At 44.4% G+C, this 15,055-nt stretch overlaps 1 protein-coding gene across 2 annotated transcripts in view; it reads left to right on the top strand.

Moving 5' to 3' along the window:
• GRIA1 (glutamate ionotropic receptor AMPA type subunit 1) overlaps positions 1–15,055 on the top strand; it is a 219,167-nt gene that overhangs the window by 185,742 nt on the left and 18,370 nt on the right. For both annotated transcript variants that reach the window (XM_006138269.5, XM_006138270.5), the window contains exons 12-13: positions 6,085–6,283; positions 7,500–7,747. In XM_006138269.5, the coding sequence (XP_006138331.2) occupies positions 6,085–6,283; positions 7,500–7,747 (447 nt within the window). The remainder of the gene's footprint in view (positions 1–6,084; positions 6,284–7,499; positions 7,748–15,055) is intronic.

Here is a 15,055-nt window from a genome sequence, read left to right as displayed (position 1 = left end):
AAGAAGGTGTAGCCATGGTTGAGGTGTATGTTACTTCCACTGGGGGGGGGGGGGAGACATATTGCTATGGCAGCAGGGAAAGTAACTGTCACCATTTGGTGTCTCCTGTGGGCAATAGATGCCAACACCCCATTGTTACTTTTTTTCCAGCTCATGACAGGTGCATGATCTGGAAGCAAAAGCCATCTGCAATAGGCAGCCCCGAAGGGATAAATCAATCACGAATGAGAGTAATGATGTCTGCAGTCAAATGACTGGGGTCCAGTTGACTGCAGCTGCCAGGAATTAAGTCCCAAAAATATCCCAGCTTCATCAGGGAAGAAAAGCTGTATAATTGCAGCTGGAGGATGAATGTAATGATTGGCTATGCAAATGTCGCTTGCCAGGTTGAAGTGGCCTTCGTCATCAGAAATTGTTGGGTCTGACGTTGCCCAGTTACTCTTGTTTGGTGCCTCTAGTGCCTCTTACAAGTGCTTCCTTCCCCAACACACATCATCTAGGCTAATTAGGGAAATAGACTGGGGGGTTGTTTTTCTGCAGATATGAAGAGGTGTTCACTGAACCCATAGATTTCTCCTCCCCACTCCTTCTTCCGCTTATTAAAAGTAAGGCATTGTAAACTCGAGGAAAAGGCATGGGAGCTGACAGACCTGGAGGCTGAAATCCTCTACAGAAAGACTGAGGTGTTAGTTCACCTTTCCCTGCATCATTCCTTAACCCTGATTTAGAATGACCGCTTCCTGAGGAGAGACAAGATGGGTGAGATAAAGCATCTTGTTGAACAATCTGTGGATAAGAGAGAGAGACGCTTTCCAGCCACACAGCACTCTAGAAAGGATTCTCCAAGCATCTGAGAGCTCTGTGTGATTCAAAAGCTTGTCTCTCTCCCCAACAGAAGTTGGTCCAATAAAACATATCATCTCATCTCCCTTGTCTCTCCAATATCTTGGCCCCGCACCACTAAAACTACACTGCATATGCCTCTAATGAGGGCAGTTCAGGATCTGGGACCATTGAGATATTGACCATTTTGCTGAGAGAGCCAACAACTAACCTGTCTCGCGTTGGGTACTGAATAGCTGCAAGAAGGTCACAATATAACTGTCCTAAAGTCATGAAACGTGTCCACCTGCCCTGTCTGGAACATATGGGGGTCTTACTGCTTTGTAAGAGATGATTGTATTAACGAAAAGAAACGGTGGCACCTTTCTGAGCCTCACTTCAGAGGCATGTTGTATTAATGCGCTCAGAAAATGGGATTCTACAGGAAACTGTCCATTTCACTGCTTTGAAATCTTTCTCCTCCGGCTCAGCGTTCCGAGGTTGCTGACATCACAGGAGCAGCATGCAATTTACATGACTGGTTAAGCAAGTCCTAGGACTGGAGTAGCCACGGGGGCTACAGTTCAGCATTGAGATGCCCTTCCAGAGGAGCTGGAAAGATGCTTAACCAGAGCCTGGCTCCGACCAGTTCTATTTTGTTCACAAGCGTGTCACTCACAAATCCAGCAGAAGGAAAAAACAATGTCGTGTAAAATAAATAGTTTGCTGTTTAGTCCGTGTTATTTACTGTGTCTATTTCCGCAGACTGCTCTCTCTGCACTTTGCAAAACCTGCTATGATTGCTCTTCCAGGAGTGGGAAGCTCAGAGTCAGTTTGATGCATTGTCTTCTGTTTCTCCAGAATTAAAATGTGTGGTCTCTCTTCTGCAAATTGCACATGTATTCAGAAGAGTGTTGTTGCTGAGAAAATATGGTCCCAGGTTTCCATTAGGTGGTGTCTCTCTGAGCTCAAAGAATGGCAATTTTGACCAAAGGGATTGCAGGCCAGGTTGATATAAATGAGAGTAAATGATGTCTGAAGGACCAGCTACTCCCACATCTGAGATATTTCAAGATAGCCTGGAAAAAGCAGTACCATACGATACAGAGGAGCAGTGTAGGAAGCAGACTACTTTAATTCACTCTCTTTTCTAGCTCTGATTTCGGTGATTAGCGAAGGGTAGGTTTTTCCCCTAGCTGGAGCAATGGAGTGTGCAGTTTTGTTTGCCACATTGTATTAGAATGCAATGACTTCTAGAAAACATGACAGCTGGATCCATTAACTCCTGCAAACCTAGACACGAGATGGCATGGAAGCTGACATGTGTCATCGCTGTGTCTGTCACTTAAAAGCTGTAGTTCCCATTACCATAATCCTGGCCAGATTTCTGGGCACTGACAGAGGATGTTAAAAAGATGCACTGCCGAGAGAAAAGGAGAGAGGCAGTTTCTCTACTGAGTAAACCCCCTCCTTGCCAGCTGGGCTGAATAAACTAGCATTATGGTTTCTTTCCTGATTGAGAGATGGATTTGGCTAAAAAGGAAAGAAAGTTCAAGCAATTTGGGGAGGGAGCATCATTATTAAAATCCCTTTTCAGAATAGAAGCTTCCTTTTTCAATTATATGAAAAGTAGCAGATTTACCTGCAGTTGCTTGGGAATGCCAAAACAGCTCTACTCCAAGTTTCTCCTTTTTATCTCTTTTCTGAAAGATGCATTGCCAGGTTTATCCTATGTTTCTGGCTCATCGTGGTTCAGTCTCTTTTAACATTTGCTTAGTTATGCCAATGGTGAGGACTGTGCTTGCTTTGGTGATTGTCTCTTTTCCATTTGGTTTTATGTGAAGCAGTCCCATTTCAGACACATCTCATTTTCCTGGCACAACCAAGCCCTTACATTGCTTTAAGTTATGATAAGAGGAAGCTGTATACTGAATGCGGTAGTCCTAGCTCTTAGCATTTATGAGAAGTTCTTGATCAAACAGAAAAACTCTCTAAAACAGTGTTTCTTAAAGTGAGGCAGTCAAAGGTGTGCTGTGGAGAACAACAGAGTTCAAAATGGCTGCCCTTAAAGCAGCAGGTGACTTTTTTTTTCTCAATAACTTTTTCCCAGACAGTTTTTGTTTTTCCTCAACAAAAAATCCTTGGTGTGCCTCATAAAAAAAAATATTGTTTAGTGTTCCTCCATCTTATAAAGTTTAAGAAACACTGCTCTAAAAATGTATAGTACAGGTTGAACCTCTGTAGTCTGGCACTCTTTAGTCCAGCAACATCTATGGTTTGGCATAATTATAGTTAGTTGGTTATCCATAGTGCTTTTTTTGTTTTAAAAAAAAAAAGGTGCCAGTACTCCATGGGAAAAGTTGTTGAGCTCTGACTGGAGATGTTGGTATCGCGTCTGGAGATGCCAGTACTGCGTATCAGGCAGTACCATCACAAAAAAAGCACTGGTTTCCACTTATCATGGGTGTGGCCAAGTTTCCCGTAGTCCTATAAAGTTTGTTTACAGCTACCAGTCCTAGCTCTCAGTGTTCTGTGCTCTAATATACCCCTACATGTCTTCTAAGAGCCCAGCAAGCAGTGGAAGTGTTGGAAATGCTGCTAAGTATAAGCCTGGTTTTTATGCTTTATCTGCTTATTTCCTTGTGCTAATACAGTAAAAGTGTTTAACAACACCAGCGCTTTGTGACGAAGAGAGCTGATCAGCCTTGGCTAGACATAGGCTTATATAGGGTATATCGGAACTGTTGTACATTATTAAGCAGCACTGCAAGTGCCTCAGTGTATCCATGTATTCTCCTCTGTGAAATAAACACAGAGGGTATGTCTACACTACCCTCCTAGTTCGAACTAGGAGGGTAATGTAGGCATACCGCACTTGCAAATGAAGCCCGGGATTTGAATTTCCCGGGCTTCATTTGCATAAGTGGGGAGCCGCCATTTTTAAAACCCCGCTGGTTCGAACCCCGTGCAGCGCGGCTACACGGGGCACGAACTAGGTAGTTCGAACTAGGATTCCTATTCCGAACTACCGGTACACCTCGTGGAATAGGAATCCTAGTTCGAACTACCTAGTTCGAGCCCCATGTAGCCGCGCTGCACGGGGTTCGAACCAGCGGGGTTTTAAAAATGGCGGCTCCCCGCTTATGCAAATGAAGCCCGGGAAATTCAAATCCCGGGCTTCATTTGCAAGTGCGGTATGCCTACATTACCCCGCTAGTTCGAACTAGCGGGGTAGTGTAGACATACCCAGAGAGACCCGCTGTCTACAATACTGACTTCCTGCGGTTTAGCAAATTCTCTGGTTCAGGCCCTGAGGGTACTGGGCTAGAGAGGTTCCTATAGATGTTTCACTGAAATAAATTAATTCCTGTCTTCAGATGCCTGGAGTTCATTGGCAATCTGACTAGAGGGACAGTACAATAGATTCATAGATTATAAAGCCAGAAAGGACCATTATGATCATAGAGTTTGCCCTCCTGCGTAACACACGGCAAGAAACTTCACAAGCTAAACTCTGCATCAAACCCATAACTTCTGCGTGAGTCATGGCATATCTTTGAGAAAGCTATCTAGTCTGGATGTACAGTCTCCCGGGATAGGAGATTCACCTTGTCCTTCTTCAAGTCATCTCTGTTTGCCAAGCAATCCAGATCTGTCTATATAACTGACCTGTCCCATCATGATTTACTACTCCGCCGATTTTCATATCAACAACGATTTAATGTTTTCTTCCAGATCACTGACAAAGATATTGAATAGCACTGGGCCAATGAGCAATAAGCCAGGGGGTCCCTAGTAAAGGCATTCTCATTGGCTACTGATTTACTATGGTTAATTTTTGTGATGTATTGGTTAATCCATTTAGAATGTGCTACAATCATTTTGTATCGTGTTACTTTTTATAGAAAGTCATGCAGAACCAAGTCAAATGCCTCACTGAAGTCTAAATATATTATGGCAATGCAATTATCGTTATCAATCAACTTGTCATCTCATACAAAAAAAAGATATTTGTTTGATAAAACCGATTTTCCATAAAATCATGCTGGCTTCTCATTGGTTATGATATCACTCCTTAATTCACGACTCATTGCATCCCATAACAGCCTTTCCATGATTTTACCCAGGATTTATGTCAGGCTAATCAGCGAATCCAAGGCATCCTGTTGTTTTTTAAAATATGGGTAGGAAAGATGTCCCTAGCCTCTGTTTGTCTGGAAATGGATGGCAGGGAAGGGATCACGTGAGGATTACCTGTCGTGTTCACTTCCTCTGGGGCATCTGGCATTGGCCACTGTCGGCAGACAGGACACTGGGCTAGATAGACCTTTGGTCTGACCCAGTCTGGCTGTTCTTATGTTCTTATGAGTATGACATTAGATTTTCTTCATTCCTCTGAAACTTTCCTATTGACTGTTCCAAGATTTGTTAAAAAATCAGCATTGTTTCAAAGAGTATCTTGGCCAATTCTTTTAATACTCTGACAAGTACCCATACAGGCTAAAACAAATTCTCTTGTTCTGCAGATTTACAAATGTTGAATTTAATAGCTGCTGTTCAATGTCCTTCCTCGTTCCTGATGGAAAAGAAAACATTCCTTTATGACTATAGTATAACAGTGACATCATCCTGTTTGTTTCCAAATGGGCTCAGCACAGGGGTACCTTGGGTGAAATGTACTGGACTGTGATATACAGGAAGTCAGGTTAGATGACATGATGGTCCCTTCCAGCCTTATATTCCATGAACCTAGGAATCAAATACAGAGGAGAAACAGGGATGAAGTATTTCTGCCTTTTCTGCACACGACTGATCATTTTACCACCCTTATCTAATCTTGGGCATAGATCATTGCTAGGATTTCACGCGTTCCTGATACGTGTTAAAAACTCCATCTGAGGTCGGTACTACCCTGCCCAGGAATTTAAAGTTTCCTGTTGTTTGTTGCTGTGTTTCACCGTGTTTTAAAAACTCTGAGAGAAAGGAACATTAAAAAAATATTTCTCCACAAACATCATTTTTTCACCAGTCTTGATCATTTTGTTTCACTCTAGCCTGAATCTTGACACATATAGGAAGGAAAGAGAGAGGGTTTTCCTCCCATTTTGGATCTGAGCTTTCCAGGAAATGGGTAGAGCTGGTATGGTTTTGGTAGTAACTGATATAGTATAAAGCAACATACCGCACATCTGGCCTATAGCTCCGAATTCTATCTTCTGCTCCGTTCTGCCGATCCCCCTCACCCTTCCCTTTTGTCTTTAGATCCCTCTCTGGCCGCATAGTTGGTGGCGTCTGGTGGTTTTTCACCTTGATCATCATCTCTTCCTACACGGCTAACCTGGCTGCCTTCCTGACGGTGGAGAGGATGGTGTCACCCATAGAGAGTGCAGAGGACTTAGCCAAGCAGACAGAGATTGCCTACGGGACTCTGGAAGCCGGGTCAACGAAAGAGTTTTTTAGGGTAAGAGCAAATGGGTAAGAGATTAATAGACAAAACAAAACCATTCTGTCAGCCTTTGTGCCATGCCTTGGAAACTGCTGCACGCAGAGTTTGCTGAGTTCTGTAAATACCCAAGAAACATACAGTAATTACATGCTTCTGCACATTACTGAGTAATTACACTTGGCAGTTCCAAAAGTAATTACCCTGTGACTTGCAACTCAAGTTTACGGAATAATAAGTCTTTGGTTTGCCCTGTAATTACATGGAGCCACTTACCATACATAAATACGCTGCCATTATGGAAGGCAGAAGCATACATTGCAGAAAAGATTATGTCGTCTACTTCCTTCATTTTGCTTCCTATAACATTCCCATGAAGGTCTTCTCAAAACCTGCAGACCTTACTACCAAGTATATCGGTGCACTCAAAGTACAGTATTTCTAGCCTGTGGTCATCCGCTCCTCCTGTGACCTCTCTTTTCCAACCAAGGGTGCCCTCTCCCTCCACTCCAGGGACTCTGCGGAGAATTCTACTTGCTCAGATTTCCACCCTCCATTGTTCCCCAAAGGAGATAAAACCCCTCGCTGCTCATGCTTAGCAGACACAATCCAGCCCTGGGTAGATGCTCCCCTGTTGCTTGATTGTTCTTATCCTGAAATTCCTTGATGCAAATGGCCAAGAAGGCTTGCAGGGTATTTAAATACCTTGAGCTACAAGTTACTCATTAAACTATTTCTAACATATATGGGCAGTGGGTATCATAGGCAAGGGAAGGCTCTGCCTTCCCAAATTGCCAGGCACGGCCTTGCCCACATTCTCCTCCCAGAATGCCCCTGCTTCAGCACAGCTCCCAGGCTGCCCTGGGACTTCAGCCTCGCTGAGCCTGGGGATGTTGGAGCAGTGCACCCTGCCTGTGCTCCAAGACTGAGGATGCCTGCTTGACCCCATGCTCTGGAGCCAGGGAGGCCGGGACCATGCACTGCCCCCCTCCCTGTGCTCCAGGGCTGAGGAGGCTCACCTGGGAGGCTGGAGGCCTGTCCCTGCAGGGAGAGAGAGGGCTGTGGTTCCCACAAGAGGCATGGCCTTGGGTGGAAGAGGTGGGGCTGGGGCTTGGCTCTCCCTGCCCTAGGTCTACCCACTGCCCATGCCTTCATAGCTGGCCTTCCTTAACTACTACCTGTCCCTGTGGCAATACAACCCTAATACACACTGTGTTTGTCTTGCCCCGCGCAGCGGTCGAAAATCGCCGTGTTCGAGAAGATGTGGACGTACATGAAATCCGCGGAACCCTCCGTTTTTGTGAGGACCACAGAAGAGGGGATGATCCGGGTGAGGAAGTCGAAAGGGAAGTACGCCTACCTCTTGGAGTCCACCATGAACGAGTACATAGAGCAGCGCAAGCCCTGTGACACCATGAAGGTGGGAGGTAACTTGGATTCCAAAGGCTATGGCATTGCAACACCGAAGGGGTCTGCGCTGAGGTAAGGAGCCTGGATTTGCTTTTCCTTGCCCTGCAGCCCAATACATCAATGTATCCCCACTGCTCAGACTCCATTGCCGTATTAATCATGAGAGCAGGGGGTGTAAATCCTCGGCAGGAGGCCATTAAACGACATGACTCCTGCTCAAAAATGATGGCAGAGACTAATTCTTCAGACCCTGCACATGGAAATTGGCCCCCGACTGGTCCATTTGTTATGAATGTGGCTGCACTGCGTAAGGGATTTTGCTGCTTCGTAACCATTGATTAACAGAGCATTCTTTTGAAGGAGGGCTCCTCCCACGGCCTGCGAAATGCATATCTTTGCAATGCATGGGACGGCCCTGGTTCGGATCCGTGCTTAGAGGGATTCTTGTGGGACCAGTATTTTGGTGTGCGTGTGTGTGCAAAGAAATGCTAACCCTCGAGGACAACATGAAAAATGAAGTGTTCTCATCCTTGCTAAAAGCCACAATTCATAATTCATTTCAAGAGTTCTGCTCACATGCTGAGTTTTGGGCTCTTGGCATCTTCCAGGAAGTTCAAGACCCACATTTCTGAACCCAAAACAGCAGTTGCCCAAGACCTGTGCCAAAACCCCATTGCAGATAAAATATTAGTGAAGGCTTTTTTAAAAAAAAATCCAAACCCTTTTAAAAGGCACGAAATCCAGACCTTTAATATGATCATAAATACAAAAGAATATGGGAAGAAGATATAATGGAGGCAACATTTTCTCACGAGTGCTTATGGTTTGCTACCTAAATCTATGCCCCAAGATAAATGCTTTTGCATCTTTAGGATGTAGGGAAAGAGAAGGTTGTCTTTGTTTGGTTTGGAGGATTTTTTTTAATTAAAGGTATTTTTCTACCTGCCTTTTTTAACATTAGAAATCCAGGCCTTTTCTGAAAGACTGTGTAGACAGCTGGAGGACTAGCTGGGTTATAATGTCAGAAACATAAGAGGAAACCTCATGAAGTGAGGGTAGATGTCATTGTCTTCTCGCCACATTGTTTAAAACACTTCTTAAATCATTCCATTAGCACTTGGAAGGAAAGATCTCTTTGACCTTGTTGGTACTGAGATTTCACCATTGTTGGTCAGTAATTGGTGTAGCTGTGCTGTAACAAACCCACATGTAGATGCCAGAAAAGCTGTGATTTGCATCATTTGAATTTATCCTACTTTCAAGCGGGGCAAAACCTGAACTGGTACAAATCATGGCTTTCCTTGTGTCTATTGTTGGGGGTAGGCATGGAAGCAGCTAGGTTAGTTGCTGGCTTATTGTGGCTGACTGGAGGCTAATCCAAAACCTAGATAAGATCTCGCCCATGGATTCCAACCTGTGTCCCCTTCAGTTAAGGACAGAACCAGCTCCCAATCCGCATGGGGGTGTGCTCTAAAGCCAAGCATCATAAAAACTTGGGGGGAGAGATGTAGGAAAGCAACGTCCGAACGGATGAGCTGGGCAGAGAATAATTTTCACTTTCAAAACTCTGTGAGGGATTAAACATAGTGGGCCAAATCCCGAGGCCCCCTGGACTTCAAGTAGGAGTTTTGCCTAAGTGAAAACTGAGTGAAGAGCTTGGGATCTGTCCTGCTGGAAAGTAAAATAAGCCCCAAGGGATTAGAAAGCCGCAAACAGCTCCAGAATGAATCAGGCTAGCCAATAGAACTAGAAATTAGTGGCTTTCAAAGTTGGATCACGGGCCTGCCTGGGTGAGCGGCTGGCGGGCCCATGATGCTTTGTTTATCTAAGGCCACGTCTATGCTTATACACCGGAGATCAATCTTATGGTATTTGATTTAGCAGGTCTAGTAAAGACATGCTAAATCAAATGCTAAGGGTGCTTCTGTTCGGCACCAGTATTCCTGGCGCTCGTGAAGACTAAGGGAAGCCATCGACCTCCCACTGACCTCCCACTGTGAAGATGGTGCCAACCTCGCTTAAGGTATGTTGACTCCAGCTATGTTATTTACTGGAATTGCATACTTTCAGCCGACCTTCCAGGTCTAGTATAGACTTGGCCTCAGTCTAGTAACAGAGCCCCACAGCTCCCACTGGCTGTGGTTCACCATTTCCAGCCAACGGGAGCTACAGGAAGTAGCGTGGCCTGCCATTTCCAGCCCATAGGAGCTGCGAGGCTCTGTGGTCACGGACACTTAGATAAACAAAGGGTTCAGGCCCACGACCCAACTTCGAAACCCAGTGAACCAGATGACAGAAGAGGCTCTGAACAGCCTGCTCCTGTGAGGCTTGTCTATGTCCCAATTAATCTTCAGGGTTTCACCTACTCGGGTGCATCCTGTGCAGCTTTCTTATTCCTTCACCGGCCTTGTAGTGTGTGCATTGGGACCCCACTTTCTTTCCAAAAGGCGCTGAGTCCAACGGCCACGTGCAGCCACCGTCACAAAATCTGACCCTCCTGCTTGCCGTCTGCAAAATGGTGCCCTTGCTTGGGTCGCGCTTTCTCGTTAACGTTCCATTTCTAAAGGGCTTGTCGGTGCCCATGAGGCAGGTGTAAGCATGTCGCTGACATGAGCCGCGTGTGGGGCAGGTGGTAACAAGTGTATCCGAGAATGGGGATCAGACATGGGGATGAGGAATCTGTTGACCTGCCGAACTCACCTGCTATTGCTTATTCATTGCTGGAAATACTGACCAATAAATAGCCCTTTATTAATGGAGCCTTAACATAGTGACGGATGCTTGTTCACTGACAGGGCCACTGATGGGGGCGGGCAAAAGGAGGCAATGATCCTGGGGTCTGGAGATTCAAAGCGGCCTGGAGGCTGCCACTACTGCACCAGCGGTGACGACTGGAGCCCCAGACCCCTTTGAACTGCCAGAGCGCTGCAGCTCTAAGGGCTGTGGGGGGGACTCCGTGATCTGGGCAGCACTAAGGATTGACTGTCCCCCCCTCTTCCACCTGAAGAGGTGCCCCTTCTGGGGGGCATGGAGCCAGCCCCCCACCCACCCACACAACTTGCTTAAGGGTCTGCAGTGGCAGTCAGCCCCGCTATTCACTGCCTATAAACCACTGTAATGTGGAGGGTTTTAAACTGGCGTCCTGGATCACTAGCCCCCTGCAGACCATTTTCTAATGAAGATCTGATTGGTCTTATGAGCCTGATCCCATTGCTATCAAAGGGCCCTGAACCAGGGCCAGGGTTTCCAGCTCTTGCACCTTCCAGCTTTAAAAATGCATGAAGTACTTCCCTGCTATTTACCTTTCCATGTCAGCAAGCGCTGAGTCGCCCGCAGAAAGGTTGCTAACCTGTGCATGGAGAGCAGGTGGTCCATGAGTCAATCTTGCTAGGAAAACCTTGTCCAGGCTAGGTAATCGTTTGGAGCCCTCCAATCTAATATCCCTGCACTATCACATGTTCGGGGGTGGGGGGTCCAGCACGCTCTCTCTCCCCCTTTTTTTTCCGTCTTGCAAATATGGAAATGAAGAGGCAGGACCAATGCATAAAAACCAGTCCGTCCTGCAAAGTTTGGGATGTGCTGAAGCCATTAGTATTGCTTTTAACAACAACAGCGACCAAAACAACCCCCACCAGCAAAACTAAAAGAAGGAAACGCAAAAGAAGCAGCTCGCTCCAGCTAGTCCATATATGTCTGTGCTGGGCAGGAGAACACAGCATTTCCACTACTTCTTTTTTTCCACTATACCCTCCGTTAACGGCACATGGAACCAATTCCCAAGCCAGTCTGAGAGCAAAGGAGGAATGCTTGATTTTCCATTTGACCTGTTGGTGTTTCTTTGAAACAAATGCTGTCAATTTTCTGGCCCGTTATGTTTGTTTTGTTTTATTTGTCGAGCTTGCTGGTATTTTCTTTCCAGTCGTCATGTGGTGTCTGTCTTCACTGTAGGGCCTTGCACACAACAGAGCTAGGTAACACTCACACCCAGGGACCAGATCCTGCTCACTGGCTGAAGGAATGTATCTCATTTCCTTTCAAATCAACAGCAGTTTCAACATTGGCTCCAGTGGGAACAAGATCAGTTTCACAAGCGGGATGTTTTCGTACTATCTGCTATCAATAATGAAAGCTGTTTACTTCTCACAGCAAACCAGGAGAACAGTCATTTTAGTTGAACCCCAAACTGGAAAATTCATAATACATGTTAAGAGAGACTACTGCTTCCAGTTAGAAAAGTATTCACCAGCCGGCATTAATAACCTAAAAACTCAAAAGTGGCAACCACATCTAGGACATACAAACCACTGCCCCGGGTTCTGTTTTGACATCGGATATTGTACTTTCCTAAAGAGACGGGGCATGAGTCTTCACTGGATGATGACAACATCTTTGTATACAGTAAAGGAACTTTCTGCTGAAACACAGCTCTTTGGGATAGAAAGGGCTCATCTAGACTATGCCAAAGTTCCAAAAGCGGATATGCAAATTCCGCAAAAATGAGGTTTACGCGGCTTTTCGAAAAAAAAGGGGGGGGAGTTGCCGAAAAAAACCGCATCCCAACTACTTTCACTTTCGAAAGCTCTTCTTTCGAAAGTGAGATCGGAAGAAGATATGCAAATTCCCATGGAATTTGCATATCCTCTTTTGGAACTTCGGCATAGTCTAGACATAGCCAAAGACATTTTAATGCACAGCAAAGAGCTGGACGTTGTAAATCCCATTGAGGTCATAACAAAACTGTGTGTCAAATCATTTAAAAGCTCAGGTCACTCACCTGTGCTCACACTGGACATACACAAAGACAGAGTTGTAAACATTCTCTTGGGGCAAAAGGGGGATTTGCTTTGCAGCTGGACCCCGATATTAGAAATGAGGATCACCAACTTTATATATACACATCAAGCCTCATAGCTTGCATCATAGTCCCCATTTCTCCTAAGTTTAGCATCTGAGGGTACATTTACACAGCATCCTTAACTCAAAATAAGATACACAATGTGTGCTACACAAATTGCAGATCTTATTTTGATTGAATTTCAGAATAGAGCATTTCAAAATTTGATGCATCTACACAGCACCAAATTTCGAAATAACACGCTATTTCGAGGTGTCCCTTAACCTTCATGGAACGAGGGTTACAGGGATGCCAAAATAGCACATCCGCTATTTCGAGACCTATCTCAAACTAGCAGATCCATTCAAAAGACGCGGCGTAGCTATTTCAGGATAGTTCCGATATCTCGAAATAGCCCCTCTGTGTAGACATACCCTGATACATCAGCGAACACTTGAGTCAGTACATCTGGTAATCTCTAAAATCTCTCCATGGTAATGTTTTAGTCTTTTATGAAATCCTACTCATCAGGATTGATAGCCCTTTTTTCTTTTGTTCAAAGTGGATTCCTTCACTTTATGTGTTTTCAGGCCTAGGAGATTGAATTTTAGATCAGATATAATCTTTTCCAGCTATATCTCTGCAGGAATGTCATCACAGAATAAATAAAATGCCCTTTTTCAGTGGTAAAAGTGATATTGAAAGACTGTTTCATCTCCCGCTGAAGTTAGTAAAAGTTTTGACCTTGACTATAATGGAAGCAGGGTTGGAAACATACAAATTCAACCTTTGCCCTCTGTCACATGCACTCTCTCCTCCCAATCCATCGGTTCAGTGTCAGATATATTAGGCTGACATGGGTTAATGAAAGCCCTGGTCTATACTAGGGAGTTATTTTGAAATAACAAGTTAACCCCTTATTTAAAAAAAAAGTGGAGCGTCCACACTATCAAGCCTGATATTTCAAAATAACTGGCTGGTTATTTCAAAATAATAACTCCTGCTTTCCACGAGGCATAACGCTTACTGAAATAGTTATGCCATAATAGCAGGAGTGTGGATTCTCCACTGCTGCTATTTCAAAATAATTACTCCCCAGAGTCATTCAAAGTAGTTACTTCCCCAGTACTTCTTGGGGCTCTAAGTCGAAGTAGAGCATCCACATTAACAGAGCCTGCCTCGGACTAATTTTGAGGCTTTCCTGTAGTGTAGACACATTATTTCAAAATAGTTATTTCAGAAGTTATTCTTTTGAAATAAGTTATTTTAAAATAATTTCCTAATGTAGACATGCCCAAAGAGAGCTCCCCTCCCCCAGCTTAACCTGGCATTGGACATCATTCAACACTGAATGGGTAAATCTAGTGCTTGTGGTTGCTAAACAGTAACACAAAGCCAAATTATCCAAAACAGATGAAAGTCAATGAAAAAACACCCATAATGTGAGCCTCTAATTCACATTTTTAAAAGAAAGCAAGATGTTTTAAGGAATGAGAAATAGAAGTGTTCCTTTTTTGGAACTGGCATTTTGGCCTTTCAGCAAAGTTCTCCAAAGGCACCATAAACTTGTGTGTCAGCTTTTCCACGTCCCATAAACTCATACAAATGTTCCCTGTCAAAAGTTCACCTAAAATGACACATTTCAGAGAAAATAAGTAGCAGCCAGCTCAATCTTTCTTCAAGGACCCTGTCACGGTGAAATATCGGCAGCTTTGTATACTCCTTGAGAACTGGAGAAAGAGCCAATTTCATGGCACAAAATATCAGAGTGATTTTTATGTTCAACAGTACTGCCAAGGACTTACAGTGTTAATAACATATTCCTGCATAGGAACTACATACTCCTGCAGATCATCCGCTAGCTATGTCTTCTGCACATGGTTCATTGGAGACTGCTGTGCTAATTAACTTGCATTCTGCTTTAGAAGACAGAAATAATCACGTGTGTTGCTTGATCATTCGTTACTTTTACATATCACATAGAGTCACTGTCACTGCATTTAACTTACAACTTAGGGTTTGTCTACACTGCAAAAAAAATGTGTTCTTAGTGTGAATTTAGGTTAAAAGAGCAGTGAAAACATGGCAACATAGTTTTAACTCGGGTTAGCAGCTTGAGTTTAATCCCATGCTATTCTATCGGCCGTAGCCAAGTTATCCTGTCTTCATCTGCTATTTTAACCTGATTTAACTATCCCAGTTTAAGAAAACACTCTGGGGTTGTGTTTTTGCTTGTTTGTTTGTTTTTGCAGTGTAGATATGCTCCAACTTACACAAGTAGAGTGAATCACCAAACACCTTTCCCCACAGAGGCGCGATACTTTAACAGCTTTCCAGCATTTGCTACACGGAGCCTGTTCGAATCAAAAAACTAAAATGATACAAAATTAACTTCAAATACTAGAACTGGAAGGGACCTCGAGAGGTCATCAAGGCTGGTCCCCTGCCTGGCACGCACTGAATGGATTCAAAACTGGTTAACTGCTAAGTCTCAAACTCTAACTAAAAAGGGAATTGCCGTCAAGCAAGTCTGTTTCCAATGGGTC

The sequence above is a fragment of the Pelodiscus sinensis genome, chromosome 16, assembly GCF_052426305.1.
Source record: "Pelodiscus sinensis isolate ZL-2025 chromosome 16, ASM5242630v1, whole genome shotgun sequence".
In the NCBI taxonomy this organism is placed as follows: domain Eukaryota; kingdom Metazoa; phylum Chordata; order Testudines; family Trionychidae; genus Pelodiscus; species Pelodiscus sinensis.
The sequence above is the reverse complement of the archived record's forward strand: the minus strand, read 5'-3'. Positions and strand labels throughout refer to the sequence as shown.